Source organism: Mizuhopecten yessoensis, unplaced genomic scaffold (genome assembly GCF_002113885.1).
Source record: "Mizuhopecten yessoensis strain PY_sf001 unplaced genomic scaffold, ASM211388v2 scaffold9615, whole genome shotgun sequence".
Lineage (NCBI taxonomy): Eukaryota > Metazoa > Mollusca > Bivalvia > Pectinida > Pectinidae > Mizuhopecten > Mizuhopecten yessoensis.
Window position 1 is genome coordinate 312,280 of NW_018408136.1, and position 18,946 is coordinate 331,225.

General features: G+C 42.5%; 1 protein-coding gene across 1 annotated transcript in view; it reads left to right on the top strand.

Annotated features, from left to right (window-relative positions):
* Positions 1–1,346: 1,346 nt before the first annotated feature.
* Positions 1,347–18,946, top strand: part of LOC110458454 (sushi, von Willebrand factor type A, EGF and pentraxin domain-containing protein 1-like) — a 43,113-nt gene continuing 25,513 nt past the window's right edge. Inside the window, exons 1-10 of the mRNA XM_021510154.1 lie at positions 1,347–1,453; positions 5,808–6,568; positions 7,043–7,195; positions 7,537–7,692; positions 7,845–8,063; positions 8,214–8,405; positions 15,970–16,161; positions 16,588–16,836; positions 17,160–17,396; positions 17,826–18,020. Of these exons, the coding sequence (XP_021365829.1) occupies positions 5,854–6,568; positions 7,043–7,195; positions 7,537–7,692; positions 7,845–8,063; positions 8,214–8,405; positions 15,970–16,161; positions 16,588–16,836; positions 17,160–17,396; positions 17,826–18,020 (2,308 nt within the window). The 5' untranslated portion in view covers positions 1,347–1,453; positions 5,808–5,853. The remainder of the gene's footprint in view (positions 1,454–5,807; positions 6,569–7,042; positions 7,196–7,536; positions 7,693–7,844; positions 8,064–8,213; positions 8,406–15,969; positions 16,162–16,587; positions 16,837–17,159; positions 17,397–17,825; positions 18,021–18,946) is intronic.

Here is an 18,946-nt window from a genome sequence, read left to right on the forward strand (position 1 = left end):
TTGTCTTGGTAATGTAAACAGGTGAGCCGTGTGTGACTCGTCTTGGTAATGTAAACAGGTGAGCCGTGTGTGACTTGGTTTTGTAATGTAAACAGGTGAGCCGTGTGTGACTTGTTTTGGTAATGAAGACAGGTGAGCCGTGAGTGACTTGTTTTGGTGATGTAGACAGGTGAGGCGTGTGTGACTTGGTTTTGTAATGTAAAAAACAGGTGAGCCGTGGGTGACTTGTCTTGGTAATGTAGACAGGTGAGCCGTGCGTGACTTGTCTTGTTAATGTAAACAGGTGGGCCAGCGTGACTTGTCTTGGACGAATCAGCATTGTCGAGTGAGGATACATGCGTGCATGTGCGTATGTATTTGCTACTTCTTATACTCATGTTATGCATACAAGACAGAAGACTGACGCATATAGAAATAATGAGATCAGCTCTGTGGGACAATGTGGTTACATGAAAAAGACATCACGTGATTTCCCTGCCCTCCCCCTTCCAGTTTATCACACACCACTATAAAGAAACGTACACACCTACCGATTATCATTTTCAATATAAATGTATCATAAGTGTGTTTCATACAATACAAATAGACTGTAAGTAGTGTTTTATTTGATCTTTGATGTACCGACAATGGCGTTTTATACAATAAACTCGGATAATCGGGTCTGTGAACATCATATGCCTTAGATGTGCCTTCAACTAGTTATAAAATAAACGTTCATAATTATAATCGGGAAAAATTCAAGTCGATACCCATGCTTTTGTGTTAATGTTTATAAACCTAGGGTTATAGGAAAATAAAGTATGTCTAGCGGGGGTTGAAATACATGTTTAAGTGTGTTGAAAACATGTTTTCATATAAGAAACATACCTTTTGCGAGGAAATAAAGACCTAACTAAACAGTAATGCTAAATTTTCCTTATCCATTCCTACTAATTATGTACTACATGTAGTAGGAGTATGGGGTAACGGAGTAATACCTGTTAAATCAGAAATCCGAGTACAACAACCGTTTCAAATTTGCCGCTTCTAAACTTATGCTAGTTATGCTACGACGGCGTTTCTGAAGTCAAAGTGCCGTTATAAACACCAACAACGTGTAAACAGAATCGACTAGTTTGTGCATTAGCAAACTTCACTCATTAATTCTAGTTTAATTACTGTTATAATCTCGAATCAAGCAATACTCGGCTCGGACTAATTATCTTCGTTGTTTTGCGTATGATGCCTTTTCCGTGATGTCCTTGGAGATATCACCTTCGCCATCGGACGTTAGCCGTTGATTTAGGAGACTGGGATCGTGCCCCTTATGTTAATTGGCAGTGCGCGAGGGACGTCACAGATAACATCTCCCATTATCCGCAGGACTTCCCGCGACACATTCTTACGGCCTGATTCAGCCTCCTCCTGGTACACCGGGGCAGCGCGTGTGTCTGTGGTCTGTGCGTCATAAAAGGTATGGACACAATATTTATGTTTATACACAATACTTATGTGATACAATCTTGGACTGGAAAGGGATTGCAGCCTCAGGAGCCAGTGAAAACTCACTTACCAGGTAATTTTCTATCAGTTAATGGCCGTTAAAGGGTGATAGGATTAGGTATTATAATAATGGCCATTGCAAAATTCTTGTTAAAACGAAATTTATTTTTACAATGGAACATTTTGACATAAGAAAAAGTAGAACCAGATACATTGTTATTCAGATTTATATTGTAAGATAACAATGTTATCATTTCTAACCGAAATGTCATGTTAAACTATGTAACTTTACCGTTACTTCCAATACACATTTATAACGCACTGATCCCACCTTCACAAACTAAACAGTTCTGCTTTGGAAACGTTTTTAATTCTCAAAATCCGACCTAGGTTAGGTATCTAAGCAGACACGAGGCAAGATTCAAATTAGGACATGAATTAAGTGTTAACAGTTATGAGAAAGTGAAATACTTCCGTTTGGTGTTATCAAGAAATATTGAGACTTGACCTAATTTGCTCTACAACTAAATATTTGATATTTGAGAAGAACGAGAACATGACGAACTTACATGACATTATTTGTCCTGACTGAGTATTGATCTATGTAGACGTAACACTAAATCTGCCGGTTCAGTTTATATTATTTCATTTTTCTCACATTTATCCTCTCCATTATTTACTTTCTTATTATTTATTCCAAAAGTTGAAGGGGATGGGACCAGCTTATAGCCAAGGTCACACCATCTTGTGGTCAAGATTACACTAACTTATTGTCAAGTTTACACCAGGAAAATGCAATGTCACATTAGTTTTTCGTCAAGGTCACAACTTCTTGTTATCAAGGTTACACCAGGTAAATGCAAAATGTCAAATGTCAAATGTCACCAACTTATTGTCAAGGTTAAATCAGACAAGAGCAAGTGCCAGACTAGCTTTAAGCCACACTAACACCAGCTTATAGTTTGTAATCCACTATATTTATAGCCAATGCCATGGCAGTTTTAGACAAGGTCACACCAACTTTTAGCCAAGATAACACCATCTTATAGCTTGTAATTAGCTTTAGCCAAGGTCATAGCAGTTTATAGCTAAGATCATAAATACTTTTAACAAATGTCACACATGCGTATAGCTAAAGTCACACCACCATAGGGTCAATATTGAATTCGGTTATATTCAAAGTCACATAAGGAGAGTTGTGTCACCCATCTACCAAAAAAAATCCTAAAATGTACAAAGGCATTATTTACTGACAGTCCTAAACTGTACAAAGGTAGAACTAACAGACAGTCCTAAACTGAACAAAGGTAGAACAAACAGACAGTCCTAAAATGTACGAAGGTAGAACTAACAGACAGTCCTAAACTGTACAACGGCAGAACTAACAGATAATCATAAACTGTATAACGGCAGAACTAACAGATAATCCTAAACTGTACAACGGCAGAACTAACAGACAGTCCTAAACTATACAAAGGAAGAAGTAACAGACACTCCTAAACTGTACAACGGCAGAACTAACAGACAATCCTAAACTGTACAACGGCAGAACTAACAGACAATCCTAAACTATACAAAGGAAAAAGTAACAGACAATCCTAAACTGTACAACGGCAGAACTAACAGACAGTCCTAAACTATACGAAGGTAGAACTAACAGACAATCCTAAACTGTACAAAGGTAGAACTCACAGACAATCCTAAACTGTACAAAGGAAGAACAAACAGATATTCCTAAACTGTACAAAGGAAGAACTAACAGACGATCCTAAACTGTACAAAGGTAGAACTAACAGAAAATCCTAAACTGTACAAAGGTAGAACTAACAGACAGTCCTAAACTGTACAACGGCAGAACTAACAGACAATCCTTAACTGTACAAGATAATCCTAAACTGTACAACGGCAGAACTAACAGACAATCCTTAACTGTACAAGATAATCCTAAACTGTACAACGGCAGAACTAACAGACAGGCCTAAACTATACGAAGGTAGAACTAACAGCCAATCCTAAACTGTACAAAGGTAGAACTAACAGAAAATCCTAAACTGTACAAAGGTAGAACTAACAGAAAATCCTAAACTGTACAAAGGTAGAACTAACAGATAATCCTCAACTGTTCAAAGGTAGAACTAACAGACAATCCTAAACTTTTATCAGGTAGAACTAACAGACAGTCCTAAACTGTACAACGGCAGAACTAACAGACAATCCTTAACTGTACAAGATAATCCTAAACTGTACAACGGCAGAACTAACAGACAATCCTTAACTGTACAAAGGTAGAACTAACAGACAATCCTAAACTGTACAAAGGTATAACTAACAGACAATCCTAAACTGTTCAAAGGAAGAACTAACAGACAATCCTAAACTGTACAAAGGAAAAAGTAACAGACAATCCTAAACTGTACAACGGCAGAACTAACAGACAGGCCTAAACTATACGAAGGTAGAACTAACAGCCAATCCTAAACTGTACAAAGGTAGAACTAACAGACAATCATAAACTGTACAAAGGAAGAACTAACAGACAGTCCTTAACTGTTCAAAGGAAGAACTAACAGACAATCCTAAACTGTTCAAAGGTAGAACTAACAGGCAGTCCTTAACTGTACAACGGCAGAACTAACAGACAATCCTTAACTGTACAAAGGTAGAACTAACAGACAATCATAAACTGTACAAAGGAAGAACTAACAGACAGTCCTTAACTGTTCAAAGGAAGAACTAACAGACAATCCTAAACTGTTCAAAGGTAGAACTAACAGGCAGTCCTTAACTGTACAACGGCAGAACTAACAGACAATCCTTAACTGTACAAGATAATCCTAAACTGTACAACGGCAGAACTAACAGACAATCCTTAACTGTACAAAGGTAGAACTAACAGACAATCATAAACTGTACAAAGGAAGAACTAACAGACAGTCCTAAACTGTACAAAGGTAGAACTAACAGACAATCCTAAACTGTTCAAAGGTAGAACTAACAGACAGTCCTTAACTGTACAACGGCAGAACTAACAGACAATCCTTAACTGTACAAAGGTAGAACTAACAGACAATCATAAACTGTACAAAGGAAGAACTAACAGACAGTCCTTAACTGTTCAAAGGAAGAACTAACAGACAATCCTAAACTGTACATAGGTAGAACTAACAGACAATCCTAAACTGTACAAAGGAAGAACTAACAGATATTCCTAAACTGTACAAAGGTTTAACTAACAGACAGTCATAAACTGTACGAAGGTAGAACTATCAGACACTCTTAAACTGTACAAAGGTAGAACTAACAGACAATCCTAAACTGTTCAAAGGAAGAACTAACAGACAATCCTAAACTGTACAAAGGTAGAACTAACAGACAATCCTCAACTGTTCAAAGGTAGAACTAACAGACAGTCCTAAACTTTTATCAGGTAGAACTAACAGACAGTCCTAAACTGTACAAATGTAGAACAAACAGACAATCCTAAACCGTACAAACGTAGAACAAACAGACAATCCTAAACCGTACAAAAGTAGAACTAACAGACAATCCTAAACTGTTACCAGGTAGAACTAACAGACAGTCCTAAACTGTACAAAGGTAGACCTAATAGACAGTCCTAAACTATACAAAGGCAGAACTAACAGACAATCCTAAACTGTACAAAGGTAGAACTAACAGACAATCCTAAACTGTACAAAGGTAGAACTAACAGACAGTCCTCAACTGTTCAAAGGTAGAACTAACAGACAGTCCTAAACTGTTATCAGGTAGAACTAACAGACAGTCCTAAACTGTACAAAGGTAGACCTAATAGACAGTCCTAAACTATACAAAGGCAGAACTAACAGACAATCCTAAACTGTACAAAGGTAGAACTAACAGACAATCCTAAACTGTACAAATGTAGAACAAACAGACAGTCCTAAACTGTACAAAGGTAGAACTAACAGACAATCCTAAACTGTACAAAGGTAGAACTAACAGACAATCCTAAACTTTACAAAGGCAGAACTAACAGACAGTCCTTAACTTTTTAAAGGTTGGACTCATAGACAGTCCTAACCCTTTCAAAGATGGTCTATCAGACAGTCCTAATCCTGTACAAAGGTAAAACTGTACAAAGGTCAGATTGGTTGTCCTTCACTTAACAAAGGTAAGGGTTGTGGTGGCCAAAGTAGTACTTCAGTCATCTGAAGCCATTAGATACTGTCCTTGTTATATTAAATACATCACATGTTTGTAGAAATTGCTGTAGCACATAGGTCAACGACTAGGTTGGTTTGATTGGTCAGCCCTCACTGTTAATATAAATATTGTTGTTTCAGTCATCCACCTGTTTCAGTTTTGAATTGCTCTGCGGAAGTCCTGAAGATGATTTTGAAAATATTTACCCTATTACTTCTTGTAACCAGTACACTATCCCATGTTCAATCAACTGACGATAGGTCAGACATTGTGGAAAGAGGTCATCAAGTTCTAGAGGAGTTTTATCATCGTTACTCTAATTATGAGGTAGATCTTGTATTTGTCTTGGACCGGTCAGCAAGCGTGATGACCGAGGGTTGGGGAGCTATGCTTGCCTTTGTCAGGTCAGTTCTCCAACATTTCACAGTGGACAATGATAATACCCGGGTTGCCATAGTAACATACAGCACAGTACCAAGTGTGGACATAAATGACCTTGGTGAAACTTTGGAGGACAAGTGTTCGCTGATGAGGAGGATAAGACAGAAGTTGACGCGACATCAGCTGTCTGGCTTCACTGCAACACACGATGCCCTTGTGACAACTCGGAACATCCTATACTCATCTCGCCGGCGTGCCAAGAAGGCAGTGTTTGTGTTGACAGATGGGCGGTCCAATATCGGGCTACCCCCTGTCCGTGCATCTGTGGAGCTCCGGTCTCTTCAGTGGAATTCTACATGGAACGTCTCCGTTGGGGGTCCACAGCTAGAGATCTATGCCTTCGGGATTCAGAATGCTGTTTCCTCAGAGCTAGCTTCCATTGCCTCTCCCCTCCAAAATCATACTTACCATCTACCAAACTTCAGAGCGTTTGAACAACTTGCCCGTTCTCTTCATCGAGGTAAATTAAAAAAGCCATCTTTTAATACAGGTGGTCTCTTAATACAGGTGGTCTATTAATACAGGTTCAGTTCACAATATCTCTACAATGCAGAACATTATAAGTGGTCTCTTTACACAGGTGTTCAGTATAAGCAGGTGTAACTGTACTCACATTTTAAAGATAGACTAATTTCTACATCTAGATGACTTAAGTCACATTTGAACAGCTTTCTCTTTCTTTACACCTTAAGTAGACGCCTGTTTAATTTATTGTTATTAGTAGTAAATAATTGTTCATGGCATGTATATTAGACAGTGTGTACCTCAAAATACTCTCAGGTGACTATCAGAATTGAACATAATACATGTGTTATAAATATTTTTAAAAAGATTGATAATATATTGTGAAAGTTGAAAATTAATCCATGATCTATAGAAAGTAGTTATTAGTTCAGGCATGAATTACTGTATATTATATTTTGTTTCCTGTCAGACCAACAGATTGAGAACTGGCATCTCCTGTCTGATCGATCATTGTGTCACATGGGCTGTTCTGAGCATGCTCACTGTGCCTGCGGAACGAGGTCAGGTGACTACCATTGTGTCTGTAAAGCGGGTTACCATGGTAATGGTCTTAAATGTGAGGGTAAGCGCAACTTAATATCAATAATCATAACCTCTGAATTAGACAACTGACTTAGTTATCTAATAAATCAGATGTCCTTTAAGATTTCTAAGTACATTGTACAGTGACGCTGGTAATGGCAGGAAGGGATATTGTATGCCCAACGTAGTACATACACACAAGATCATTCTTGCAGTCATGGACATCAGCCATTTTTCTACAGTTACTCTGCTTAGAAAGATTGCATACTAAACTAGAACTCTTCATTCAATATTAATATTTGCCTTTAATTGGACACCATAAACTCTATCATTGTTTTGTATAACTATAAGGTAAAAACCATGACCTGCCTTCATTTTCAGCCTGTTCTATTGGCTTCTACAAACAGGGACTTATTCCTGGCAGGTGCCACCCGTGTCCAGCCCATTCTGAGACCAGGTCCCTAGGGGCCTATTCCCTCCAGCAGTGTCTATGCAAATCTCCATACTACCGAGAGGATCAAGGGATGCCTTGTCAGTGTAAGTAATAACCCGCAAATTTTCTCTCATATTTCATTATAATATCAAAATGTACTTTTATACAAACACATATCCACTTAATTTACTAGATAAAGTCTATTTAAGTTAATGTTTTTGTCATCTGTCTTATATTTTCATTGACATTTAATCAGTACAACAATGTGAGGAGTTACCCAGCATTCCCCACGGTAGGAAGTTCCAAGTTCAAGGCCGTGTACATGATGAGCGACCAGACAGTGGTGTTTCATGTGACAACCTCCCTGACAACTCATGTCACTACCAGTGTAGCCATGGCTACAGACTGACGGGCCACCCAGGTCTTATCTGCCTTCCAAATGGAACATGGCAGGGTCAGGTCCCTAGTTGTCAAGGTAACCACAATTTGACCAAGTCTTTGAATAATGCTATTTGATATAAAGGTAGAGTATGCTATGATTTCAGATTATCTGCTAAAAGTTGATTGTGTGTAGGTTTTACTTTGTTGTGTTTTTGCAGTCAAAACCCTCTTGTCTGTATTTCAGTGATAGACTGTCAAAGCTTGGATTTTCACCAACAGGAAGTGACACATGGCGTGACAACCTACACCAATAACAGTACCATATATGGCTCCACTCTGGCTGTAACATGTGATCGAGGCTGGCGAGCGTTTGGGGACACACTGAGGACTTGTAACCATCATGGAACTTGGTCTGGTACAAGGACTTGGTGTGTAGGTAAGCCACTATTCTTCAAACCAGTGTAACCCCTAACCCACAGATCATAACAGTCCCAGTATAACCCCTAACCCAGAGATCATAACAGTCCCAGTGTAAACCTCTAACACAGAGATCATAACAGTCCCAGTGTAAACCTCTAACACAGAGATCATAACAGTCCCAGTGTAAACCTCTAACCCAGATATCATAACAGTCCCAGTGTAAACCTCTAATTCACAGATCAGAACAGTCCCATCCCCAGTGTAACCGCTAACCGAGAGATCAGAACAGTGCCATCCCCAGTGTAACCCATAACCCAGAGATCAGAACAGTCCCATCCCCAGTGTAAACCCTAACTTAGAGATCAGAACAATGCCATCCCCAGTGTAACCCCCTAACCCAGAGATCAGAACAGTCCCCACGTAACCCCTTACCCCAGAGATCATAACAGTCCCCGTGTAACTCCTAACCCAGAGATCATAACAGTCCCAGTGTAAACCTCTAATTCACAGATCAGAACAGTCCCATCCCCAGTGTAACCGCTAACCGAGAGATCAGAACAGTGCCATCCCTAGTGTAAACCATAACCCAGAGTTCACAACAGTCCCATCCCCAGTGTAACCCCTAACCGAGAGATCAGAACAGTGCCATCCCCAGTGTAACCCCTAACCCAGAGATCAGAATAGTGACATCCCAAGTGTAAACCATAACCCAGAGATCAGAAAAGTCCCATCCCCATTGGAACCCCTAACCCAGAGATCAGAAAAGTCCCATCCCCAGTGTAACCCCCTAACCCAGAGATCAGAACCATCCCCAGTGTAACCCCTAACCCAGAGATCAGAACAGTCCCATCCCCCGTGTAACTCCTGACCCAGAGATCAGAACAGTCCCATCCCCAGTGTAAACCCTAACCCAGAGATCAGAATAGTGACATCCCAAGTGTAAACCCTAACCCAGAGATCAGAAAAGTCCCATCCCCAGTGTAACCCCCTAACCCAGAGATCAGAACCATCCCCAGTGTAACCCCCTAACCCAGAGATCAGAACAGTCCCCGCGTAACCCCTTACCCCAGAGATCAAAACAGTCCCCGTGTAACTCCTAACCCAGAGATCATAACAGTCCCAGTGCAAACCTCTAACCCAGAGATCAGAACAGTCCCATCCCCGGTATAACCCCTAACCCAGAGATCAGAACAGTCCCATCACCATTGCAACCCCTAATCCAGAGATCAGAACAGTCCCGTCCCCAGTGTAACCCCTAACCCAGAGATCAGAAAAGTCCCATCCCCAGTGTAACCCCTAACCCAGAAATCAGAACAGTCCAATCCCCAGTGTAACCCCTAACCCAGAGATCAGAACAATGCCCAGTGTAACCACTAACCCAGAGATCAGAACAGTCCCATCCCCAGTATAACCCCTAACCCAGAGATCAGAACAGTCCCATCACCATTGCAACCCCTAATCCAGAGATCAGAACAGTCCCGTCCCCAGTGTAACCCCTAACCCAGAGATCAGAACAGTGCCATCCCCAGTGTAACCCCTAACCAAGAGATCATAACAGTCCCCAGTGTAACCCATAACCCAGAGATCAGAACAGTCCCATCCCCAGTATAACCCCTAACCCAGAGATCAGAACAGTCCCATTCCCAGTGTTACCCCTACCCCAGAGATCAGAACAGTGCCATCCCCAGTTTAACCCCCTAACCAAGAGATCAGAATAGTGCCATCCCAAGTGTTACCCCTAACCCAGAGATCAGAACAGTGCCATCCCCAGTTTAACCCCCTAACCAAGAGATCAAAATAGTGCCATCCCAAGTGTTACCCCTAACCCAGAGATCAGAACAGAACCATCTCCAGTGTAACCCCTAACCCAGAGATAAGAACAGAACCATCCCCAGTGTAACCCCTAACCCAGAGATCAGAAAAGTCCCATCCACATTGTAACCCCTAACCCAGAGATCAGAAAAGTCCCATCCACATTGTAACCCCTAACCCAGAGATCAGAAAAGTCCCATCCACATTGTAACCCCTAACCCAGAGATCAGAAAAGTCCCATCCCCATTGTAACCCCTAACCCAGAGATCAGAACAGTCCAATCCCCAGAGATCATAACAGTCCCAGTGTAAACCTCTAACCCAGAGATCAGAACAGTCCCATACCCAGTGTAACCCCTAACCCAGAGATCAGAAAAGTCCCATCCACATTGTAACCCCTAACCCAGAGATCAGAAAAGTCCCATCCCCATTGTAACCCCTAACCCAGAGATCAGAAAAGTCCCATCCACATTGTAACCCCTAACCCAGAGATCAGAAAAGTCCCATCCACATTGTAACCCCTAACCCAGAGATCAGAAAAGTCCCATCCACATTGTAACCCCTAACCCAGAGATCAGAAAAGTCCCATCCACATTGTAACCCCTAACCCAGAGATCAGAAAAGTCCCATCCACATTGTAACCCCTAACCCAGAGATCAGAAAAGTCCCATCCCCAGTGTAACCCCTAACCCAGAGATCAGAACAGTGCCATCTCATTCCATTTCTGTGTAACCCCTAACCCAGAGATCAGAACAGTCCAATCCCCAGTGTAACCCCTAACCCAGAGATCAGAACAGTCCCATTCCCAGTGTTACCCCTAACCCAGAGATCAGAACAGTGCCATCCCCAGTTTAACCCCCTAACCAAGAGATCAGAATAGTGCCATCCCAAGTGTTACCCCTAACCCAGAGATCAGAACAGGCCCATCGCCAGTGTAACCCCTAACCCAGAGATAAGAACAGACCCATCCCCAGTGTAAACCCTGACCTAGAGATCAGAATAGGGCCATCCCAAGTGTAAATCATAAACCAGAGAATAGAACAGTCCCATCACCAGTGTAAACCCTAACCCGGAGATCAGAACAGTCCCCTGCCCATTGTAACCCCTAAACAGTCCCATCCTCAGTGTAACCCCTAGCCCAGAGATCAGAACAGTGCCGTCCCCAGTTTAACCCCCTAACCAAGAGATCATAACAGTCCAATCCCCAGTGTTACCCCTAACCCAGAGAATAGAACAGTCCCATCACCAGTGTAAACCCTAACCTCAAGATAAGAAAAGTGCCATCCCAAGTGTGAACCATAACCCAGAGATAAGAACAGATCCATCCCAAGTGTAACCCCTAACCCGGAGATCAGAACAGTCCCCACGCCACCCATTACCCCAGAGATCATAACAGTCCAATCCCCAGTGTAACCCCAAACCAAGAGATCACAACAGTCCCCAGTGTAACCCCTAGCCCAGAGATCAGAACAGAACCATTGTAACCCCCTAACCCAGCGATCAGAACAGAACCATCACCAGTGTAACCCCTAACCAAGAGATCAGAACAGTCCCCTGCCCATTGTAACCCCTAAGCCTAACCCAGAGATCAGAAAAGTCCCATCCCCATTCCAACCCCTAACGCAGAGATAAGAACAGAACCATCTCCAGTGTACCCCCTAACCCAGAGATAAGAACAGTGCCATCCCAAGTGTAGACCATAACCCAGAGATCAGAATAGTCCCATCCCAAATGCAAACCATAACCCAGAGATCAAAAAAGTCCCATCCCCAGGGTAAACCCTAACCTAAAGATCAGGATAGTGCCATCCCAAATGTAAACAATAACCCAGAGATCAGAACAGCCCCATCCCCAGTGTAAACACTAAACTAGAGATCGGAATAGTCCCATCCCAAGTGTAAACCTTAAACCAGAGATCAGAAAAGTGCCATCCCAAGTGTACACCGTAACCCAGAGATCACAAAAGTCCCATCCCCACTGTAACCCCTAACCCAGCGATCAGAACAGAACCATCACCAGTGTAACCCCTAACCCAGCGATCAGAACAGAACCATTGTAACCCCCTAACCCAGAGATCAGACCAGCCCCATCCCCAGTATAACCCCTAACCCAGAGATCGGAACAGTCCCCGCGTAAGCCCTTACCCCAGAGATCAAAACAGTCCCCGTGTAACTCCTAACCCAAAGATCAGAACAGTCCCCACCCAACCCATTACCCCAAAGATCAGAACAGTCCCCTGCCCATTGTAACCCCTAACCCAGCGATCAGAACAGAACCATCCCCAGTGTAACTCCTAGCCCAGAGATCAGAAAAGTGCCATCCCAAGTGTACACCGTAACCCAGAGATCACAAAAGTCCCATCCCCACTGTAACCCCTAACCCAGAGATAAGAACAGTGCCATCCCCAGTGTAAACCTTAACCCAGAGTTCATAACAGTGCCATCCCCAGCGTAACCCCCTAACCCAGAGAAAAGAACAGTGCCATCCCCAGTTTAACCCCCTAACCAAGAGATCATAACAGTCCAATCCCCAGAGATCATAACAGTCCAATCCCCAGAGATCATAACAGTCCAATCCCCAGAGATCATAACAGTCCCTGTGTAACTCCTAACCCAGAGACCATAACAGTCCCCACGTAACCCATTACCCCAAAGATCAGAACAGGCCGCGTGTAACTCCTAACCCAGAGATCATAACCGTCCCCACGTAACCCATTACCCCAGAGAGCATAACAGTCCCCGTGTAACTCCTACCCCAGAGATCAGAACAGCCCCATCCCCAGTGTAACCCTAACCTAGAGATTAGAATAGTTCCATCCAAAGCGTAAACCATAACCCAGAGAATAGAACAGTCCCATCACCAGTGTAAACCCTAACCCAGAAATCAGAACAGAACCATCTCCAGTGTACCCCCTAACCCAGCGATCAGAACAGAACCATCTCCAGTGTAACCCCTAACCCGGAGATCAGAACAGTCCCCTGCCCATTGTAACCCCTAAGCCTAACCCAGAGATCAGACCAGCCCCATCCCCAGTATAACCCCTAACCCAGAGATTAGAACCATCCCCAGTGTAACTCCTAGCCCAGAGATCAGAACAGCCCCATCCCCAGTGTAAACACTAAACTAGAGATCGGAATAGTCCCATCCCAAATGCAAACCATAACCCAGAGAATAGAACAGTCCCATCCCGAGTGTAAACCATAACCCAGAGATCAGTAACCCCTAACCCAGAGAATAGAACAGTCCCATCACCAGTGTAAACCCTAACTTAGAGATCAGAACAGTGCCGTCCCCAGTTTAACCCCCCAACCAAAAGATCAGAATAGTTCCATCCCAAGTGTAAACAATAACACAGAGATCAGAAAAGTCCCATCCCCTGTGTAACCCCTAACCCAGCGATCAGAACAGAACCATCACCAGTGTAACCCCTAACCCGGAGATCAGAACAGTCCCCTGCCCATTGTAACCCCTAACCCAGCGATCAGAACAGAACCATCACCAGTGTAACCCCTAACCAAGAGATCATAACAGTCCCCGTGTAACTCCTAACCCAGAGATCAGAACAGTCCCATCCCCAGTGTAACCCTTAACCCAGAGTTCAGAACAGTGCCATCCCCAGTGTAACCCCTTACCCAGAGATCAGAACAGTCCCATCCCCATTGTAACCCCTAACCCAGAGATCCGAAAAGTCACATCCCCAGTGTAACCCCTAACCCAGAGATCAGAACAGTCCCATCCCCAGTGTAACCCCTGACCCAGAGATCAGAACAGTCCCATCCCCAGTGTAAACCCTAACCTCGAGATCAGAATAGTGCCATCCCAAGTGTAAACCCTAACCCAGAGATCATAACAGTCCCTGTGTAACTCCTAACCCAGAGATCATAACAGTCCCAGTGTAAACCTCTAACCCAGAGATCAGAACAGTCCCATCCCCAGTGTAACCCCTAACCCAGAGATCAGAACCATCCCCAGTGTAACCCCCTAACCCAGAGATCAGAACAGTCCCCGCGTAACCCATTACCCCAGAGATCATAACAGTCCCTGTGTAACTCCTAACCCAGAGATCATAACAGTCCCAGTGTAAACCTCTAACCCAGAGATCAGAAAAGTCCCATCCCCAGTGTAACCCCTAACCCAGAGATAAGAACAGTGCCATCCCAAGAGTAAACCCTAACCCAGAGATCAGAAAAGTCCCATCCCCCCTAACCCAGAGATCAGAACAGTCCCATCCCCATTGTAACCCCTAACCCAGAGATCAGAACAGTCCCATCCCCATTGTAACCCCTAACCCAGAGATCAGAAAAGTCCCATCCCCATTGTAACCCCTAACCCAGAGATCAGAAAAGTCCCATCCCCCCTAACCCAGAGATCAGAACAGTCCCATCCCCATTGTAACCCCTAACCCAGAGATCAGAACAGTCCCATCCCCATTGTAACCCCTAACCCAGAGATCAGAACAGTCCCATCCCCATTGTAACCCCTAACCCAGAGATCAGAACAGTCCCATCCCCAGCGTAACCCCTAACCCAGAGATCAGAACAGTCCCATCCCCAGCGTAACCCCTAACCCAGAGATCAGAACAGTCCCATCCCCATTGTAACCCCTAACCCAGAGATCAGAAAAGTCCCATCCCCCCTAACCCAGAGATCAGAACAGTCCCATCCCCAGTGTAACCCCTGACCCAGAGATCAGAACAGTCCCATCCCCAGTGTAGCCCCTAACCCAGAGATCAGAACAGTGCCATCCCCAGTGTAACCCCCTAACCCAGGGATAAGAACAGTGCCATCCCAAGTGTAAACCCTAACCCAGAGATCAGAAAAGTCCCATCCCCCCTAACCCAGAGATCAGAACAGTCCCATCCCCATTGTAACCCCTAACCCAGAGATCAGAAAAGTCCCATCCCCATTCTAACCCCTAACCCAGAGATCAGAACAATCCCCAGTGTAACCCCGAACCCAGAGATCAGAACAGTGCCATCCCCAGTAGAGATAAGAACAGTGCCATCCCAAGTGTAAACCCTTACCTAGAGATCAGAATAGTGCCATCCCCAGTGTAAACCCTAACCCAGAGATCAGAAAAGTCCCATCCCCCCTAACCCAGAGATCAGAACAGTCCCATCCCCAGCGTAACCCCTAACCCAGAGATCAGAACAGTCCCATCCCCATTGTAACCCCTAACCCAGAGATCAGAAAAGTCCCATCCCCATTCTAACCCCTAACCCAGAGATCAGAACCATCCCCAGTGTAACCCCGAACCCAGAGATCAGAACAGTGCCATCCCCAGTGTAAACCCTTACCCAGAGATCAGAACAATGCCATCCCAAATGTAACCCCTTACCCAGAGATCAGAACCATCCCCAGCGTAACCCCTAACCCAGAGATCAGAACAGTGCAAGTGGTTGTAAGTGCAAAAGTCTGACATTACCCAGCAACCCCACACATTCTTTTGGTTTTGTGTACATGATATTGACTTTCCCAAGGGCTGGCCACACTCCCAGTGGTTGTGAGCACAAAAGATTGTCTTTCCAAAGAGATCATCACATGCAACACACTGCAGGTAATGATTTCTACAACAGGTTATAAAACACTGATACATGTTTCAAGACAATAACCTGGCCTTTTTCTTGCACTGAGGTTGTCTGCAGGTAATTTTGATCATCTCTATATATACCTGTTATTGCTGTCATTGCTTTTTGTCATGAGTGGTATCTAGAGGAATCCTGTGATTTAATGATCAATCTATCTACAGTTTGTTGACATTTCTTTCCAGAATCCAAATGTCCTCCTTTGCCCCCAATTTCACAAGGGCAGATAACTCCAGAAAGCTGCAGTCAAGGTCGCCAGATGCCAGGCCAGGTGTGTAGTTACATGTGTAACCATGGCTACCAGATTCATGGTCCTGCAGCTCAGACATGTGACCTATTTGGACATTGGACACTGGCTCTGAATACCTCCTGTGTTGGTAAGATAAGCAAACTTGAACATTCCAAAACTTGTATCATAAATCTAATATAAAGGGAAACTTAGGACAAATCTTCTATATATACATTCATAATTGTATGCTACAGTTGATAGCTGCGGTTGATTGTAGCAAATTTGTGTTGGTGTACAATTTAAGATTTATAAATGGTTTGAATATATAATACTATTAGATGAAATACCTATATATATTTCATGTGATACAGGAGATTTGCAGTTTCTAGAAATCGGTAATATCTTAAGTTATCACAAGAGACATTAAAGTTGTCAGACACACTCGTTCTCACGGTCACCCTGTTCTGAATAAAGATATTGTCGTCACAAAACGTATAACACTGACTAACAGGTGGACACAGCTTTCCAGAGTACTGTACCACACGACCTTTAAACTGTAAACTCACTTTTGAAGATGTGGAGCCACCAGTCATTATCTGCCCGGACGACATCAGAGTCCCCATCACTGAGGGCAACTTCACCTTCGTACACTGGCAAGACAAGATGCCAAAGGTCATGGACAATTCAGGAGAGGTCACAACTAAACCAACTGTTTGGAAGGAAAGTCCTGCTAAAATGGCTTCTGGTTACCATCAGATAGAGTTCATGGCTGAGGACAAAACAGGCAACCAGGCCTTCTGTACTTTAGGGATCCTGGTTGTGGGTAGGTGATGTGTGTATGGTAGATATAACCTTCTGTACCCTACAGCTCCTGGTAATGGATATATAACCTAGCTTGGTAGCCACAGTTTGCAACTATATGCCATCTGTATGAGATTTAAAAACAACCCATCTAACATAAGTAACAATGACAGTTTAACAACTAAATCCCTCATGTACACAGTATCAAAAGTTTATTAAATTATTTTATGTCATGTTATATATGATATTCCTTATGGCCTGAAATGTTCCTTAAGTTGCTTTCAATAAGATTGATACCAAGCGATTTAAGAGATAAACATGTATTTATTACTGTTCCTGTACCAGAGAGAACTGTTCAGAACACCTTCTGTCCTGGCAACATAACCAGAGTTGATGTGGCTGGATACAAAACACAAGTTACTTGGCAACCACCTGTGTTCCTTGACAACAACAATGACAGTGTTGAGTTTTACTGTAACCCTCAGAGTGGAACTCTTTTCTCCATGGCAGCACACAGTGTGTTCTGTGAACCTCTAATGCAGGGACAGACAGCCAGCTGTCAATTCTACATTAGTCTCACAAGTAAGCTTGGTTCCCATGATGTTGGTAAGATCTGATAGATCAGTTTCACATGTAAGCTTGGTTCCCATGGTGTTGGTAAAATCTGATAGATCAGTCTCACAGGTAAGCTTGGTTCCCATGGTGTTGGTTAGATATGATAGATCAGTTTCACATGTAAGGTTGGTTCCCATGGAATCTGTTGCCTGTCAGATATTTTTTTTTAGATCTAATTACTATCAACTGTTGCACAAAATATATTACATCTGGACAAAAGAACAAAAGTTTCACGACACAAAATGTATCGATTAATTTATGAATTGTAGAAAATATTGAATTCTTCAATACTGTCAGCTGTTAAAAATATCAAGTTGTTAAAAATATCAAGTTGTTTATAAGAGGGTTATGTGTTAAGACATAAAGTGTGTATAATGTCTATCATCGGTGTTCCAGGGCGACAGTGTGACTACCCCCGACCACCTAGACACGGCAGCCTGATCTGTCCACAGACTTCCGACTATCTGATGCAGTGTATTGTACAGTGTAACGACCAATATGACTTCTTTGACTTTCCCCAAGAAGTCTACAACTGTCAACTAAATGGCCAGTGGTCACTCAGCGATGGTCAGTTCTGGCCAGACTGCTCAGGTTGGTATCAACAGTTTGTAAATTTATATACTGTTACTCTACAACATCTATGGAACAAAGCTTAGAGGACAAATATATTAAGTTTTCTTCTTCAGTGTTATCTATAACATACTGTAGTTATAAGAACAAGATATTATTTTATCACATAATGTACTGTGTCAACCAGTGAATATACCCATGTCATATTTTTTGCGTATTAACCCATGTAATATGACCTATCAATCCTGTGATTGGTTGTAATTTTCAATTGTTTCAATTGTGACGTCAAGCCTAAGACAAGTATGTGACGTCACAGACTTACGTACTGGAGTCAAAATGGCGACTTGTTACATTTCAAGGTTGCATGAAAATTGTCGTTTTACACGAATAAATGCCACAAATCTCGTTTCATAAATCTCATATGAAATGGAAACTCATGTAAGTTCCTATATACATTGGCTGAAAATTTAAGTACTAAGGGATGCTGAGTGATCATTGGAAAATTGTTTTATTGTATTCTCTGAAAGTTTGAAATTGGAGTTATATCCTGGAATTATAATTACAATGTATTGCCTGGTTCTTTATTATTTGATTTAAGCTATTCGCCCAATAATAGACTTTTTCAGGTTTATATTGCATAATCTTAAAAAAGACAACACAAAAAGTGATGATGTCATATGCTACAATGTCTGGTGCAGCATTTGTAGTTCTAACTTCTGACTGGTTGAAGTCACTTGGCGATGTAATAAATTTTCAGAAAATATGAATTAAAAAAACCCTTTTTAAATTGAATTATAATTAATGAATAACCAAGATTATTTTTGGGGTTATACAGTATATACCAAAAACACTGCACTTTAGTGCATAAACTTTCTGCTTTGTGGATTTTTTCTACAAAGCAATATCCTTCATCAGAATTTATTTCAGTGCACCAATATCTTAGATAC